At 34.2% G+C, this 17,548-nt stretch overlaps 1 protein-coding gene across 1 annotated transcript in view; it reads left to right on the top strand.

The window, feature by feature from the left end:
• Window positions 1–17,548, top strand: part of slc22a23a (solute carrier family 22 member 23a) — a 72,193-nt gene that overhangs the window by 21,207 nt on the left and 33,438 nt on the right. The window contains 2 exon segments of the mRNA NM_001351708.1: window positions 4,103–4,206; window positions 4,924–5,078. Coding sequence (NP_001338637.1) covers window positions 4,103–4,206; window positions 4,924–5,078 — 259 coding nt within the window.

Below are 17,548 nucleotides of genomic sequence, written 5' to 3'. Positions count from 1 at the left end.
CCCATATTAATATCGAGCACTTGACTCTTAACATGCAAGTCAAAAGCAAAGCATGCTGGCTGTCGAATTTGTCTCTTCATCATGTTCTTGTGCTTGTAATCAAACCGAGAGTCGCTGACATTGATCACACAGACACACGCTCACACGCTCTGTGTGCCTTCATTACGGGTCTCGTTTCGCTCTTTGCTGTGAATTATAAAGTAATAAATGCCACTGGATGCAGGGCTGTGTTTATATATGGTGGCTCTCAGGCTGGTGTGTTGCTGGGCAGAAACTATGCGTCAGTCTGTGTTTCTCTGGCACTCGTTCATGCCTTCGCTGAAACACTGAGCTAATGTGGCGCTTCTAGCAAACACACACCTTTATGTGCTCGCATTACAATGTTATACACTTCTTTCAATGAGAAACCATCTATCGTTCACTGCCTTCATCAGGGTCAGTATTGTATTGATGCCTCTCTATGTCAGAATTAAATTCAATTTAATTAGTGGCGACCTCTGAAATGGAGACCAAGCGGATTTAATTTAATTTATTTTAATTTAATTTAATTTAATTTAATTTAATTTAATTTAATTTAATTTAATTTATTTTTTGGCGACCTTCGAAATGGAGACTTAGCTGAATAAGTTAAATTAAATTACTGGCGACCTAGAAAAAGACTAAGCTGAATTGAATTAAATTGAAATTAAGTTAAATTAAATTGAATTAGTGGCAACCTCCGAAATACAGACTAAGCTGAATTAAATTGAATTGTATTAGCGGTGACCTTCGAAATAGAGACTAAACAAATTTAATTTAATTTAATTTCTTTTAATTTAATTTGAGGCAACCTCTGGAATAGAGACGAAGCTAAATTAAATGATTAAATTAAATTAAATTGCATTATTGTGGACCTTCGAATGAATTAATTTAGTGGTGACCTCGAAAAAGAGACTTAGCAGAATTAAATGATTTAATTTAATATTCGAAATGGAGACTAAACTGAATAAATTAAATGAAATTAAATTATTGGCGACCTAGAAATAGACTAAGCTGAATTGAATTGAATTGAAATTAGGTTAAATTTAATTGAATTAGTGGCAACCTCCGAAATTCAGACTAAGCTGAACTGAATTAGTGGCGACCTTTGAAATAGAGACTAAGCGAATTTAATTTAATTTAATTTAATTTAATTTAATTTAATTTAATTTAATTTAATTTAATTTAATTTAATTTAATTTAATTTAATTTAAATAGAGTCAACCTCTGTATTAGAGACTAAGCTAAATTATAAGATTAAGTTAAATTAAATAAAATAGCATTATTGTCGATCTCTGTAATAAACACTATTATCACACATTAGCACATAAACACATTACTGGCGACCTCGAAATAGAGACTAACCTAAATTAAATTATTTAATATTTAATTTAATTAATTTAAAATGGAGACTAAGCTGAATAAATTGAATTTAATTAAACTAGTGGCTACCGGCGAAATAGAGACTAAGATTAATTAAATTATTACGAAGTTACGAATTATTATGAAGTTAAATTACATTAAATTAAATTAATTTATTTTCAACCACTGAAATAGAGACTGAGCTGAATAAATTAAATCAAATTAAATTATTGCAGTTCATTGTGTTTGGATAATAAATGACTGGTTCGAGTCCCGGCTGGGTTAGTTGGCGTTTCTGTGTGGAGTTTGCATGTTCTCCCAGTGTTGGTGTGGGTTTCCCCCATGTCCTCCGGTTTCCCCCACAGTCCAAATACATGTGCTATAGGGGAATAGGGTACGCTAAATTGTGTGAATGGGAGTGTATGGGCGTTTCCCATTGATGGGATGCAGCTGAAAGGGCATCCGCTGTATAAAACATAAGGATAAGTTGGCGGTTCATTGATTTAAAAATAATTTAATTTAAATTAAATTAAATTAAAAAATAATTTAAAACAAATACATTTAAATAAAACACAGTTAAAGAAATAAATAATTAAAGAAATAATAAAATATAGTAATAGAAAATACATTTAAAATCTAAATGAAATGAAATTATATCAATTAAAGCAAAATTAAAATAAAGTAAATTTAAAAATTAAAAGTAAATAAAATAATTAGATAAAAAATTAAATAATATGAAGTAAATATCATCATAACATGGATTTTGGTATGATATGTCAACTAATTTGTACTTTGTAATGCAGTTTCTATTACTTCCCTTAAGGGGGCTAATAATATTGACCATAAAAAGGTTTTTAAACGATTAAAAACTGCTTTTATTCTAGCCGAAATAAAACAAATACTTTCTCAAAACTTTCTCCAGAAGAAAAAACATAATAGGAAATACTGTGAAAAATTCCTGAATCCGTTCAACATCATTTGGGAAATATTTACAAAAGAAAAAAGTATTTACAGGAGGGCTTATAATCATGACCACAACTTTGTACAACGTTGTAAAATCTCCAGGGTAAATTGTGCAGACGTCATTCCTGCACCACACGACCAACTATAACCCAACAGATGAGCAGTGTGTGTGCGTGTGTGTGTGAATGGCAGCTGGTGAATCATGTGACTCAATCTTCACAATAGAGGAAAGCAGATCTGCGGCAGATCAGGGGAAACCCAGGAAACTTCATACATGAGCGTTCACTGCAGCAATCACAGTCAACGTGATCTCTGTGCTCTACAAACCTTTGTTCAGCGTCATTGATTACAGGGGGTTTGTGCTCTGATTGCACAATTAAAAAAAACAACTAAAAATCCAAAGTGCCAGCAGGGCAGATCTGACAGGCTTTGAGCTGTGAGTGTTTGTTTGTTGGAGAGTTTTAGATTGAAAAGAGGAAACGGGGATTTGTGGATTTGCCCTGTGAGCATTTTTGTGGTTTCTGTCTGTTTGGATGTGTGCAAAGATAAATGAATTAAAACATGTGTGTGATTAAAAAGATGACAAACACTTTATTAAATGACATTAATCTATATACATATATAGGTGTAATACAGTTGTATATGAAATACAGTTGAAGTCAGAACTATTAGCCCTCCTTTGAATTAATTTTCTATTTTAAATATTTACCAAATGATGTTTAATAGGGCTAGGAAATTTTCACAGTATGTCTGATAATATTTTTTCTTCTGGAGAAAGTCTTATTTGTTTTATTTCGGCTAGAATAAAAGCAGTTTTTAATTTTTTAAACACCATTTTTAAGGTCAAAATTATTAGCCCCCTTAAGATAACTTTTTTCGATAGTCTACAGAACAAACCATCGTTATACAATAACTTGCCTAATTATCCTAACCTGCCTAGTTTACCTAATTGACCTAGTTAAGCGTTTAAATGTCTTAAAAAATATCTTGTCAAATATCATTTGATCACTGTCATTATGGCAAAGATCAAATCAGTTATTTAATTCAGCTAATAATTCAGAAGGGCTTATAATTCTGACTTTAACTATATATATATATATATATATATATATATATATATATATATATATATATATATATATATATATTTATTTATTTATTTATTTATTTATTTATTTATTTATACAACATTTCTGTATGGTTCTCGAATCTGATTGGCTGATAGCCATGATATATTTAAGTAATATCAGCACCCGTACAGCCTCTTTACCCTTTGTGTATTACTCCGCCCACATACAGCAACAAGCAGACACTACAGATCTAAAGTGTAAAAGATGCACGCTCAACTATTCTGTCAGCTTATGATTTGAATCCAAGGCGGAAGAAGGTAGTTCCTCATACAAAAGGGTTTTTGAAACTCTCCATGTTTGATTTTCTTTTTATATACACAATTATGCCGTCAAACTGTTGTATAAACGCAATATCACACTCGTAGCAGTGTGGCTGTATATCGCTGATATGGCTGTATATCGGCACTGGTTGGGGCACTAAGGCACTCGGCCAACGCACGCCCCCCCCCAGTGCCGATATACAGCCATATCGCACTGCTACTCATGTGATATAGCTCACATTTATATATATATATATATATATATATATATATATATATATATATATATATATATATATATATATATATTGAAATCACAGACCTTTTTACAGTACATGTCTGATTTATCCCATGTCTTTATCCCAACAGTGGAACCTGGTCTGTGACTCTGCCTGGAAAATTCACATCGCCAAGTTTTCTCTGTTGGTGGGCTCCATCTTTGGGTATTTGGTGTTGGGAGTTCTGGCAGATTGGTAAGTGTTTTCTTTGAGATCTTAATGTAAAACATTAAGAAGTACGAGTATTAAGAATACACTATATTTTATCAATGGTCTTTATATATATATACATATATATATATATATATATATATATATATATATATATATATATATATATATATATATATATATATATATATATATATATATATATTCACATGCTTTTTTGAGAAAATTTTTATTATATATTTATTATATTTTTATATAGATTTTTAATTATTATAGATTTTTTATTATTATTAAAATAATATATTTGAATTTTTATTTTATTTTAACATTTAATATCTAATACTAATTCTATATAAATATACACGTAAATATTTTGATTATGTTTTTGTTAATTTACAGTATATTTTTATATATACACAATATGTATAGACAGTGAGTACACACATTAGGTAAATACAAAAATACAACTTTTATTTTAGATGCGATTTGATTCCAATTAATTGTTTAAAACACCAATGACCTGATGTATAATTAATGAAGTGCTCATATTAAAGTAAAGATTTTGTAGTTGACTAATGGCCAAAAACTATATGAAATGTATACGTACAGTATAATGCAAAGTATGTGGATATAAAAGTAGCTGATGATGACAGAATGATAATTTTTAGGGTCTTATTTTTTTTAAATGAATAATAAAAGCAGCTGATATTTTGTAAATCTCCTGCTCTTTCCGACTTGCAGGTTTGGCAGGCACCCGGTCTTGATCCTATCGGTGGTTTTCCTGCTAGTTTTCGGCATGACGGTGGCTTTCTCTGTCAACCTCCCGATGTTCGGCACACTGCGCTTCTTTGAGGGATTTTGCTTGGCTGGAATCACATTGTCTCTCTATGTACTGAGTGAGTACCGACTCCATTGTTATTGTTAAGACTTAAAAATTCAAAATCCAATTAGTAAATTCCATCACAATTCGTGAATACACAAATCTAATTCGTAAATTCAAAACACAATTTCTAAATCCAAAGCACAATTAATAAATACGACAATCCAATTCGTTAATTCAGACACAATTTCTAAATCCAAAGCACAATTTGTAAATACGCAAATCCAATTTGTTAATTCAAAACATGATTAGTAAATCAAAAACACAATTCATAAACATGAAAATCCAATTCGTAGATTCAAAGCACAATTTGTAAATATGCAAAACATAATTCGTATTTTCAAAACCCAATTCGTAAATACAAAAATCCAATTTGTAAATTCAAAACACAATTCATAAATAGGCAAATCACAATTCGTAAATTTAAACACAATTTTTAAATTCAAAACAACTCATAAATACGCAAATCCAATACGTGAATTCCAAACACAATTTGTAAATACGCAAATCCTATTCTAAAAAATATATATATATATAAATACGCAAAACATTGTTCATAAATTCGAGCACATTTAGGGAATTCAAAACAATTCATAAATATGCAATTGCATTTCGTAAATTCAAAACACAATTTGTAAATACGCAAAACACGATATGTAAATTTAAAACATGATTCATAAACACGCAAATGCAATTGGCAAATTCGTAAATTCTAAAACACAATTTCTATATCCAAAGCACAATTCGTAAATACGACAATCCAATTCGTAAATTCAAACGTGATTAGTAAATTCATAACACAATTCATAAACGTAAATCCAATTCGTAAATTCAAAACACAATTTGTAAATACGCAAAACATAATTCGTATTTTCAAAACCCAATTCGTAAATACAAAAATCCAATTCGTAAATTCAAAACACAATTCATAAATGGGCAAATCGCAATTCGTAAATTCAAAACACAATTCATAAATGGGCAAATCGCAATTCGTAAATTCAAAACACAATTCATAAATGGGCAAATCGCAATTCGTAAATTCAAAACACAATTTGTAAATTTGCAAAACATAATTCATAAATTTAAACACAATTATTAAATTCAAAACAACTCATAAATACGCAAATCCAATACGTGGATTCCTAACACAATTTGTAAATCACAAAACACAATACGTAAATTTAAAACATGATTTATAAACACGCAAATGCAATTCGCAAATTCGTAAATTCTAAACACGGTTCATAAATGCACACATCCAATTAATCCGCAAATTGTGTTTTAAATTTACGAATTGGATTTTGTAAATGTGAACTGTGCTGTGTGTGTATGAGTTTTATTTTTGTAAATTTAATACTTTTGAGACTCATCATTTCTCCATAAGATTCCAGTGTGTTTATTGACCGCAAACTGTCGTAAAAGCAAACGTCTGGTCCGAGCCCCTCCCCTGGAGAATCGTCAGTTGATACCAATCGATGATTGGTTCCTGTACTAGTAGGCGGGGCTTCATTCGCCATATTGACCGTTACGCTTTTCCAATTTAAAACTATATGAGTGACACGTCTTGTGTATTCTAGAGTCTTCGCTTGTAATCAGGATTTTTCAAGACGTTTATTTGACAGATTTTCAATACCGATAAGCCAAGAAAACACGCAAGATGTCACGTCCGTTCCAAACCGTGGGTTGTGTCCGAGTCTGTGAAAAGTCAGACCTTACTGTCCTAATTAAACAATTAATAATCAAGGAATGTTCATATTTTATTGTGCTCAAATAAGCGTCATCTAGAGGTCTTTGCCTTTTATATAAGACACTTTTGATACCAAATGATCAACTAGGAGTCAAGTTATTATCTGTTGTTCTTAAAGCTTGGATAGGCAGTGTATATGGTGGTATAATATATACAAGCATTACATTGGCCATCCTTCTTACTAGATATTGTTGTCGGCCCTTTAAAAAAATAGTTTGATGTTTAAATGTATTCCATATTACAGTGGCTTCAACATAAGCAAGAAATAAGTTGATGATTTTAGGTGAACTCCGCCATCATGGAGGAGTTTTGCGCTCGGCGTTATTGATTTTTAGTTTGAGACGGCATCTAATGGAGTATATGTGATTTATTCTCCCCTCACAGAAAGGTCTTGGATGGAGGTTAATCGTGTTCTCTCGACTCTATTGCGCAGTCTTCAGTTTGTTCAGGTCATTCAGACGGATTACTCGCAGGCTGACGGTCACCTTCCACATGCTTAACAGTGGAGACATTATTTTCTGATGAGTGATAATCCTCTTTGGATGACTGCCGTTGCTCGGCTCCTCCGTTTATAAGGCGTCTGATGGCCCTCAAGAAACTGTGGTTGTGTTCTTGGTGTATTGCGTATGTCTTAGTCATTTCCTAAATCGTACTCAAAAGGTTTCCGATAGATAGACACAACCTGGACGATTGGTGACCAGTGTTTCTCAACCATGTTCCTGGAGGACCACCAGCTCTACACTTTAATCTGATAAATTCAGATCATCAGCTCATTAGCAGAGACTGAAGGAGCTGTAGTGGGTGTGACAGACAAAGGAGACATCCAAAACATGCAGTGCTGGTGGTCCTCCAGGAACATGGTTGAGAAACACTGCTTTAGACTATCCTCAAATTTAAACACTTTTTTTTAAATTAAAATTATGCTCATTTTACAATTTTACATGCACTGAAAAAAGTCTCATTAGATCAACTTACTTACATAAATGACTTCAACTTCTTACACCTAAAAGATTAACGTTTTTCCAACCTATTTATTAAGTGGAAACCAATTAATAAAATAGATAAACACTTCATTCACGTTGTTGTAACAAGCTGAAGAGTTCTCACTTTTAACAGTGTGGTTCAGGAGTAAAGTTTCTTGATTATAACACCATAACGAGAGTATTTATTCTTGCCATATCTGCTTAGAAAATAAAAAAACTGTTCATTTTTGTTGGTCTTAGCACTCGGTGTTACTATTAAAGAGTCAAGCTTTAAATAGGAATACTTATCTAAAGTCTTTGGTAGTAATTAAGTAGTTAGATGCTAATGGTCTAATCCGATTCAATAATCTATGCTAAGCTAAGCTAAAAGTGCCACAGTCAGGCCCAGAGATTGGCTCATTGTATTCAAAAAATGGTAAATCTCGATTGTTTAACTCCAGAGGAGCTGTAAAAGTGTTGCTTTAAGCTGCAGGCCACAAATATTTTGCTCATAAATAGGGAGTAGCAATTAATTCAAAGGGATTTTGTTCTTAAGTCCAGTTCTAGTAAGCGTCGGATGATTATTATAAACATTTAAAGGTTTTGACTTAAAACAATCTTAAGAAAAAAAGAAGATTAAGGAGACTGTTAAAGGACTACAAAAGAGAATGTTTCTTGAACCTGCCAGATTTTAACAAGGCTCTTAAACGCATGCAGATTAATTTATTTTCATTTTTTTGCAACATTTTTTTGTTCATAAAAATACAGATTAGAAATTAATTGGAGACCGACAAGTAAATCCGGTTCTAGTAAACGTTCAGTGATTTTTATAAAAAAAATTTGGGGGAATTTAAGTCAAGTTTTAACTTAAGAACAATCTTAGAGGAAAAGAAAACAGGACCAATCTCAAGAAGACTTTTTTAGCAATACCAAATGATTATAACTTTTATTTTAAAACTATTTACTGTAACAGGATGTATACCAGGAATTCCCCAGAGTTTAACAAGGCTTTTAAACGCATACAGATGTATATTTTTATTTTTTGGTTTAAAGATATGCATTAGCAATTATTGAACGACAAATTTTCTTAGTCAAACGGATTCTGGTAAACCTCCAGTGATTTTTATGAGGATTCTTTTGAAGAATTTAAGTCAAGTTTTAACTTTTTGATCTTAGAGAAAAAGAAAAAACTACGATTTATAAGAAGACTTTTTTAGCAATAACAATAATTATAACTTTTTCTCTTAACTATTTAATCAAATGTTTCAGGAATCCAGCAGCCAGAGTTTAGCAAGGCTTTTAAACCCATAATTAATAGCTTTTCCAATAATAAAACAGGGATTAGCTATTAATCGAAGGTGATTCTGTCTGTAAATCTGGTTTAAATAAACCTCCTATGAATTTTTATAAGCATTCTGTTGAAGAATTTGAGTCGAGTTTTTACTTAAGAACAATTTTTAGGAACACAAAATATTCATAACTTTTCTCTTTACTATTTAATAGACCGTTTCATGAATATAAACAGTTATGAAGATTTGTTAGTAATACCAAATGGTTATTAATGTTTATTTTAAAGCTATATTGTAATATGATGTATATCATGACTTTATCAAGGCTTTTAAATGCATGCAGATGTATATATTTTTTTTATTTTTGCACATTTTTCTTTGGTTTAAAGTTAGGGATTAGCAATTAATGAACAGCGAATTTTGTCTGTCAAAGCGATTCAAGTAAAGCTCCAGTGATTTTTGAAAAATCCAGTGATTTTTTTAAAATCTGGTTTAAGTAAACCTCCAGTGATTTTATAAGCATTCTGTTGAAGAATTTAAGTCGAGTTTTGTCTTAAGAATAATTTTTTGGAACACAAAATATTCATAACTTTTCTTTCTAATAGACTGTTTTGTGAATATAAACAGTTCAGAACATTTTTAAGAAGATTTGTTAGTAATACCAAATGATTATTAGTGTTTATTTTAAAACTATATTGTAATATGATGTATATCATGAGGTTATCAAGGCTTTTAAACACATAAAGATGTATATTTGTATTTTTTTGCACATATGTTTTGGTTTAAAGATAAGGATTAGCAATTAATGAACGGCAAATGTTCTTAGTCAAACGGATTCTGGTAAACCTCCAGTGATTTTATAAGCATTCTTTTGAAGATTTTATGTCAGGTTTTGACTTAAAAACAGAACATTTTTCAGAAAAAACTATAATAACATCCTTAAGAATTAAGATAAGTTTTGTCTGAACTCTTTACTGTAATAAAATGCATCATGAATTCCCCAGAGGCTTTTAAACACATGCAAAAGACAAATGGTGGTGTTTTTCTTCTGGAGTAACTGAGGTGCATGCTGTAAAGGCTCCTCCCCCTTCCACATAGTGGGCAGGTACCAGCAGCTCATTTGCATTTAAAGAAACACTCATGAAAACAGTGTTTCATTCAGAAAGTGGCATTTACACTATGGAATAACGAACGTATTTGGAGTTTAGACTTCATCAACACATTGAGAAGACACCTTAAACTTATATTACATTTGACAAATAATAATAGGGCCGCTTTAGGAATAAGAGGATCTAAAAACTGAGCTGCATTTAGGGCTGGCTGAATTCCTCATCCGTCTCTTGTAGCTTTAGCTAAATGTGTGCGCTGATTCAGTCCTGATTTGTTCACACAGTGTCCTAAGATTGCTAATGAAATGCCCCAGATAACAACTCTCTGGTTACGGTCAGGGGCCGTCTAAACTGCTAACAACATCCATTACGGGATTGGATTAGCAAAGACAGATGCTCGGTGAAATAATCACGTCTGTGCCCTTTGAAGAAATCCAGATCTGTTATAGATTAACTCGCAGATTAAATCGCATGTCTTGATCCTGCTGTGAAAATGCCTTTCAGACGCAAACCTGGACCTCCTGGAAAAATGTAGCTAATAGGAAATGAATGGGCCTTTGCATTGGGATGGGTTTATTATTATACTTGCAATTCAGTTCTTAATATACAGTCAGAATTATGAGCCGTCCTGAATATGTTTTCCCCAAATTTTGGTTTAACATAATAGTTTTAATAACTCATCTCTAAGAACTGATTTTTTTTTTCTCCTTGCCATGATGACAGCACATAATATTTGAGATGTTCTTCAAGACACTAGTGTTCAGCCTAAGTGGCATTTAAAGGCTTAACTAGGGTAATTAGGGTAAAGTTAGGGTAATTAGGCAATCATTGTATAACAGTGGTTTGTTCTGGAGATAATATTGACCTTAAAATGTGTTTAAAAAAATTAAGAACGGCTTTTATTCTTGCTGAAATAAAACAAATAAGACTTTCTCCAAAAGAAGGAATATTATAGGAAATACTGTGGAAAATTTTTGAATCTGTTCAACATCATCTGGGAAATAAGGGTGTCACGATCCTCCAAATCCTCGATTCAATTACATTTTCGATTCTGAAAGCATGATTCGATTCGATTTTCAATTATGAATAATTAATTAATGACCAATTAATTATTTGTAGCCTACCGTTTAAACTACCTGACCTGCATGGTCTTTGTTTTACCCATAAACAAATCATACAGTAAATGAATAAAGGCAAGATACACACATAATTACCACCTGTCAATCACTTTTTCTGCGGGACTCGTGAATAGGCAGTGATCTGTGTCGTTATGATGGCGTCGGTAAAAAAGACGCACAGCCAACAGGAACCAGCCAACAGTATCTGAGGTGTTCGCTAAAATGACTAAGCACAAGTGAGTGAAAGATTGAAGCAGTCCTCTGACTGCCTGGACCTGCTGTCTCGAGCGCATGGCTGTGTGTGCGTCTGTGTCTGTGTGGTCACGTGATGTGCATTTTCAGAGGTAGAGAGGAAGGAGGGCTGCTCAGAAACGCTACACGCCACTGTGGATGTCAAATCGTTGTCGTTCTAAAATGCCATTTATAAACAAAGACAGTGTAAACAGGGCCTGAGTGTGAACTTTTCGCGAGCAGATTTGCAACGGGGGCGGGCGGAGGATCGCGATGACGGTGTTGTCTATCGGACGAACCGTACGTAATACGTACATAGCAGAGCTTGCAAAACTGTGTTTTTTTGTCGACAACATGAACGTTGTCAACATAACTCACTGGAAATCCAAAATGCTTCCACACCGGCGACTTCATTGAAAGAGGAGAGAAGTTCTCTCGACAGGTCTCCTGCGTCTGCAGTTTAACAAGCACTTCAACAAGCCTGTTTTTTTCCCGCTTGGCAAGACAAGCTGACGTGACATGGGGGCGTGGCAGCATCGACCATTCTATTTTTTGATTCGTAATTGAAATTGAGCATAAATTTCGATCGATTTCCATTAAAAATCTGAATTTTAAAGATTTTTATAAAGATTTCGATTAAAAATCGAAATCGTGACACCCCTATTTTGAAATATTTTAAAGTTTTGCAGAAAGACCTGACAAAAGAAAAGAAGAAAAGTCTGACTTTTGCCACTATATAAAGTTTTTGATTGGTGGAGAGGAGACAGAGTGATGAAGCCAGTTATGATATGGGGAGGGTTAGGAGGCCATGATGAACAGAGGCCAGAAGGCAGATTTTGGCCAGGATGCCGGGGTTTAACCCAATTTCACTTAAAAAGTGACTTAGAAATTTTAATTCACTATATTGTTTTCTGTGAGCAAGCGAACAAGATGATTCACACATCATTTTGAAGCTAAAACACTAGACTACCAGATCCAGCTCTCAAAAGTCTTGTGCACAAATGTTCTCTGTGTGTTTCACGGCCTTGTTTCAGTGACTTAAATTTTAGTTTTTCACTAACCACGCATAAACGTTCCTTTCTCAAAAACACAAACACATACAAACATGCTGCTTAGGTATGATTGTAGCCCAACTTGTGCTGTTTACAGTGTTACCACACTTTAGCCATTTATATGTTTTTAAGATACTGAAAACAACACAAATGTCAGTGCATGTCCAAACTTCTCCAGAGCCCCAAAACACCCTCAGACCCCAGAGGGTTAACTATAGTCATTTTAATGATTTAATAATCAGGCATTGGAGTCAGAAAGTGAAACGCAGATCCTAAATAAATAATAATAAAAGTTAACAAGGTAAAAAGTAACTGTGATATCTGCTGCCAGATCTATTTTCAGCCATCAGACAAACACATTAATATATACTATAGTCATTTACAGTGAATACTATAGTGTTTTTAACCATACTGACACTAAGAGCTCCAATAGAGATAGAGATGATCAGCTAGATCAGTGGTTCTCAAACTGTGGTACGTGTACCACTAGTGGTACGCAGGCTTCCTTCTAGTGGTACGTGGAGAAATGAAGAATGTCATATACATGCTACACACATTTCAAAATGTATGAAAAATTATGTATATAATATGTCATAAATGACATATAGCCTAGATTTATGAGGTAATCTGCCACGTTTTTTAACTGTGCAGAGTTGTAGCTGCTTTACTGGGCCTACTTAGCTACTGTATTTCAATACTGCTCCTTTTTTGGTGGTACTTGGAGAGACAATTTTTTTCTGAGGTGGTACTTGATGGAAAAAGTTTGAGAACCACTGTGCTAGATGTTGCTGGAATTGGTTTGTATGTATGGCCGATATATATTGCATCACCAAAAATGATTGAGCTCATGTTCATGTGATAAGACACATTGATTATTGTGACAGGCTTATCAGCAACATGTCCTAACTCGGCCCTTTGGGGCCGGTGTCTTGCAAAGTTTAGTTCCAACTGCTCGATTTTGGGAAAAAACCTAATCATGATTATTTTGGTCATAATTGTATCAGTTGACGTCAAAATTCTGAGAGTTTTTTAAAAATAATTACTTCCCAAATGATGTTTAACAGAGCAAGGAATTTTAACAGTATTTCCTATAATATTTTTTCTTCTGGAGAAAGGCTTTTTTTTTTTTTCAGCTAGAATAAAAGCAGTTTTTAATATTATTAGCCCCCCCTTAAGCAATATATATTTTTGATTGTTTGCAGAGCAATCTACTGTTATACAATGACTTGCCTAATTACCCTAATTAAGTCTTTGAATCGCACTTTGAATCTGAATGCTTGTATTTTGAAAATAGTCTAATATTATGTGCTGTCATCATAGCAAAGATGAAAGAAATCAGTTATTGGAAATGAGTTATTAAAACTATTATGTTCAGAAATAAGTTGAAAAAATCGTATTTCCATGAAACAGAAATTGTTGAGGATTAGGGTTGCTAATATTCAGGAGAGATAATAATTCTGACTTCAACTGTATATATACAGTTATTTTCCACCCTGCAAAGGAAAGAGAAATAAATACAATAGAATAAAAATATGAAACAAACTGTGCTTTAAGCATCTTCGCTGTAAGAAAAACACTTTAGCTACAAAAGTCCTTCAGTCAAGAGCAGTGAGGGATTTTCTCCTTTTGTTGTTTGATTAATAATCCTAAAAACAGGCGGCACAGGAACATCGCGCGCTTTCATTTTAATGGTTTCTCTTTCACGTCTTTTGATCCTCAACTCGTTTGTTTATTACACAAATGAAGCTTAATATGAATAATCACTAAACACCGCGTTTTGACACCTATTTGACCACATTAAGATGACTTTAGATGTGTGCGCTGACTGCGCTCTGCTCGTCTCAGTGTGCGAATGAGACCAAATGCTGACTGCATGCTTCTGTGTGTGCGCACCGCTCACACACACATAAGCATGCGGTCTTTCGCACTGATAAGTTAATAATGGTTTGTCTTGATTAATGGTTTTTCATAATCGTTAAAAGCTAAAATCGAAATCAGATTTTCGATTATTGCACAGACCTAGTTCCAACCCCAATCAGACCCACCTGGGCTAGCTAATCAAGCTCTTGCTAGGCTTTCTGGAAACATCCTTGCAGGTGTGTTGAGGCAAGTTAGAGCTAAAATCTGCAGGACACCAGCCCTCCAGAACCAAGTTTGAACACCCCTGGTTCAGCAATATAAAATTGATTTGTAAATAGATTTTTATTCTGCATAAAATATAAAATTGTAACACATTGTTATATATTTTTTTACATTTTATATTGTTTAGTGTGTTTTATTTAAAATACAAGAAAAATAAAAAAATAGAATACAAATTTTATAAATAGTGCTGTCAAAATTAGTGCGTTAACGCATGCGATTAATTTGAAATAATTAACGCGTAAAAAAAAATTACGCAATTAACGCAGTTGCTGTTTTTTTATTTCCTGTCCTGGTCGAGGTATTTTTTGACTGGTATTTATTTAATTGTCAAAAAAAGGTGTGATTAATTGGTTCTTTTTTTTTTATCGATTGACAGCACTAGTTATAAAAGAAAATTGTAACACTGTAATTTTATTCGTAACAAATAAAACCGTAACACAAATTGTAACACTATTATTATCCAAATTAAACTGGATTCTAATTTATATGGAGGAAATTAAAGCTGTATTAATTTTGATATTCAAAAAATTCATCTTTGCATTATACAGTGTACTGATTTGTTAAATAGTCAGCATAAACAGAAAGTAGAGAGGATAGTATTGCAGTATTGCTCTCGTTTCAGATTATTTGAGCTTGTTCGCCCCACAGTTTCTGCTGTTATTGCTTTATAAAGCTCCCTTTGTTATTTCATTTGATGGTCACACCAGATTGGTCCAATATCAGGTTATGATTGAGAGCATAACCTGTCCTGGAGCCAGTCAGTCATGCAGCATTTACTGTTACCGCAGTCAACAACAAGACAGTATTGATTTGAACTAAACTCACTTCTTAGGGCCCTCAAACACCCATATATAATGATAGAAATGTTTGAAATTCATTACAAACACTCTGAGGTGTGTAGTACTGAATTATGGGGTTAAACCGTTACCAATTCTGAGCCAAAATGGTGGCTGATGGCACATCACTATAACGGTCACACTTCACAGTGCTGTTAATTACACATAGCACAAAATGACCAATGAGCTGACGGTGGCCAACTGCCTGATTGCCGGCTTTGTGTTATTGTTTCCTCTGTTAATAAATGTCATTTGTTTCTCTTTACTCCTTTTCTTGTTATCAGATGTTTTGCTCTTTGCTAATCGTCAGTGTTTCGTGTGCTGACTGGAGTAAAGTTCAGCGGTTGTGCTGAGACCGTGCTCTTCTGAGCTTCATCGACAGCTGTTTATCTGCGACCTTTGACCCAGACCACCACTACGCAATATTGGAAAAGCTGAGATACTGCAGTGTTTAGCTTTTCTGCTATTTATAAGCACAAGCATGGATGGAACAGAGCAAAGATTAAAAATGAAATAAACAGTGTTTTATGGATTTTAGCCTCAAAAACAATTAATAATCATATAGAAAACAACACTACAGTATTTGTGTAGATAATTCAGTAAAATTAGTCTTTATTAAAGCAACATATATTATAGTTTATTGCACCCAATTAGTTCACTTGAAATGATTACACAAGCATAGCGGAAACTAGCCTAGAGCGCTGTCTGCTGTTTAAAACTAGTCTAGAGCGCCATCTGCTGATACAAACTAACCTAGAGCATCATCTGCTATTTAAAGCTAGCCTAGAGCGCCGTCAGCTGTTCAAAACTAGCCTAGAAGGCCATCTTCTGTTACAAACTAGCCTAGAGCGCCGTCTGCGGTTAAATACTAGCCTAGAGCACCGTCTGATGTCACAAACTAGCCTAGAGTATCGTCTGCTGTTTAAAACTCGCTTAGAACACCATCTTCTGTTAAACACTAGTCTAGAGCGCCATCTGATGTTCAAAACTAGCCTAGCGTGCAGTCTGCTGTTCAAAACTAGCCTAGAGCGCCCTCTGCTGTTCAAAACTAGTCTAGAGCGCCGTCTGCTGTTCAAAACTAGTCTGGAGTGTCTGCTGTTTAAAACTAGTCTAGAGCGTCATCTGCTGTTCAAAACTAGCCTAGAGCACCGTCTGCTGTTCAAAACTATCCTAGAGAGCCGTCTGCTGTTTAAAACTAGTCTAGAGCGTCATCTGATATTCAAAACTAGCCTAAAGCACCGTCTGCTGTTCAAAACTAGCCTAGAGTGTCTGCTGTTTCTAGAGCGTCATTTGCTGTTCAAAACTAGCCTAGAGCGCCCTCTGCTGTTCAAAAGTAGCACAGTCTGCTGTTCAAAACTAGCCTAGAACGCCATCTGCTGTTCAAAACTAGCCTAGAGCAGCCCCTACTGTTCAAAACTAGCCTAGAGCGCCATCTGCTGTTCAAAACTAGCCTAGAGCGCCCTCTGCTGTTCAAAAGTAGCACCGTCTGCTGTTCAAAACTAGCCTAGAGCGCCATCTGCTGTTCAAAACTAGCCTAGAGCGCCCTCTGCTGTTCAAAAGTAGCACCGTCTGCTGTTCAAAACTAGCCTAGAGCGCCATCTGCTGTTCAAAACTAGCCTAGAGCGCCCTCTGCTGTTCAAAAGTAGCACCGTCTGCTGTTCAAAACTAGCCTAGAATGCCATCTGCTGTTCAAAACTAGCCTAGAGCACCCTCTGCTGTTCAAAATTAGCACCGTCTACAGTTAAAAATTAGCCTAGAGCAGGGGTCAACAATATCAAGTGTCCCTGCAGGGTTTAGCTCCAACTTGCCTCAACACATCTACCTGGATGTTTTAAGTGTACCTAGTAAGAGGGATTAGCTTGTTCAGGTGTGTTTGATTAGGGTTGGAGCTAAAATATGCAGGACACCGGCCCTCCAGGAACCAGTTTGGTGACCCCTGGCCTAGAGCATAGTTAGCTGTTCACAACTAGCCTAGAGCGCCGTCTGCTGTTTAAAACTAG

This window comes from Danio rerio, chromosome 2, assembly GCF_052040795.2.
Source record: "Danio rerio strain M-AB ecotype USA chromosome 2, GRCz13ab, whole genome shotgun sequence".
NCBI classification, from domain to species: Eukaryota; Metazoa; Chordata; class Actinopteri; order Cypriniformes; family Danionidae; genus Danio; species Danio rerio.
Note: the sequence above shows the minus strand (reverse complement) of the source record. Positions and strands in the feature narration are given on the sequence as shown.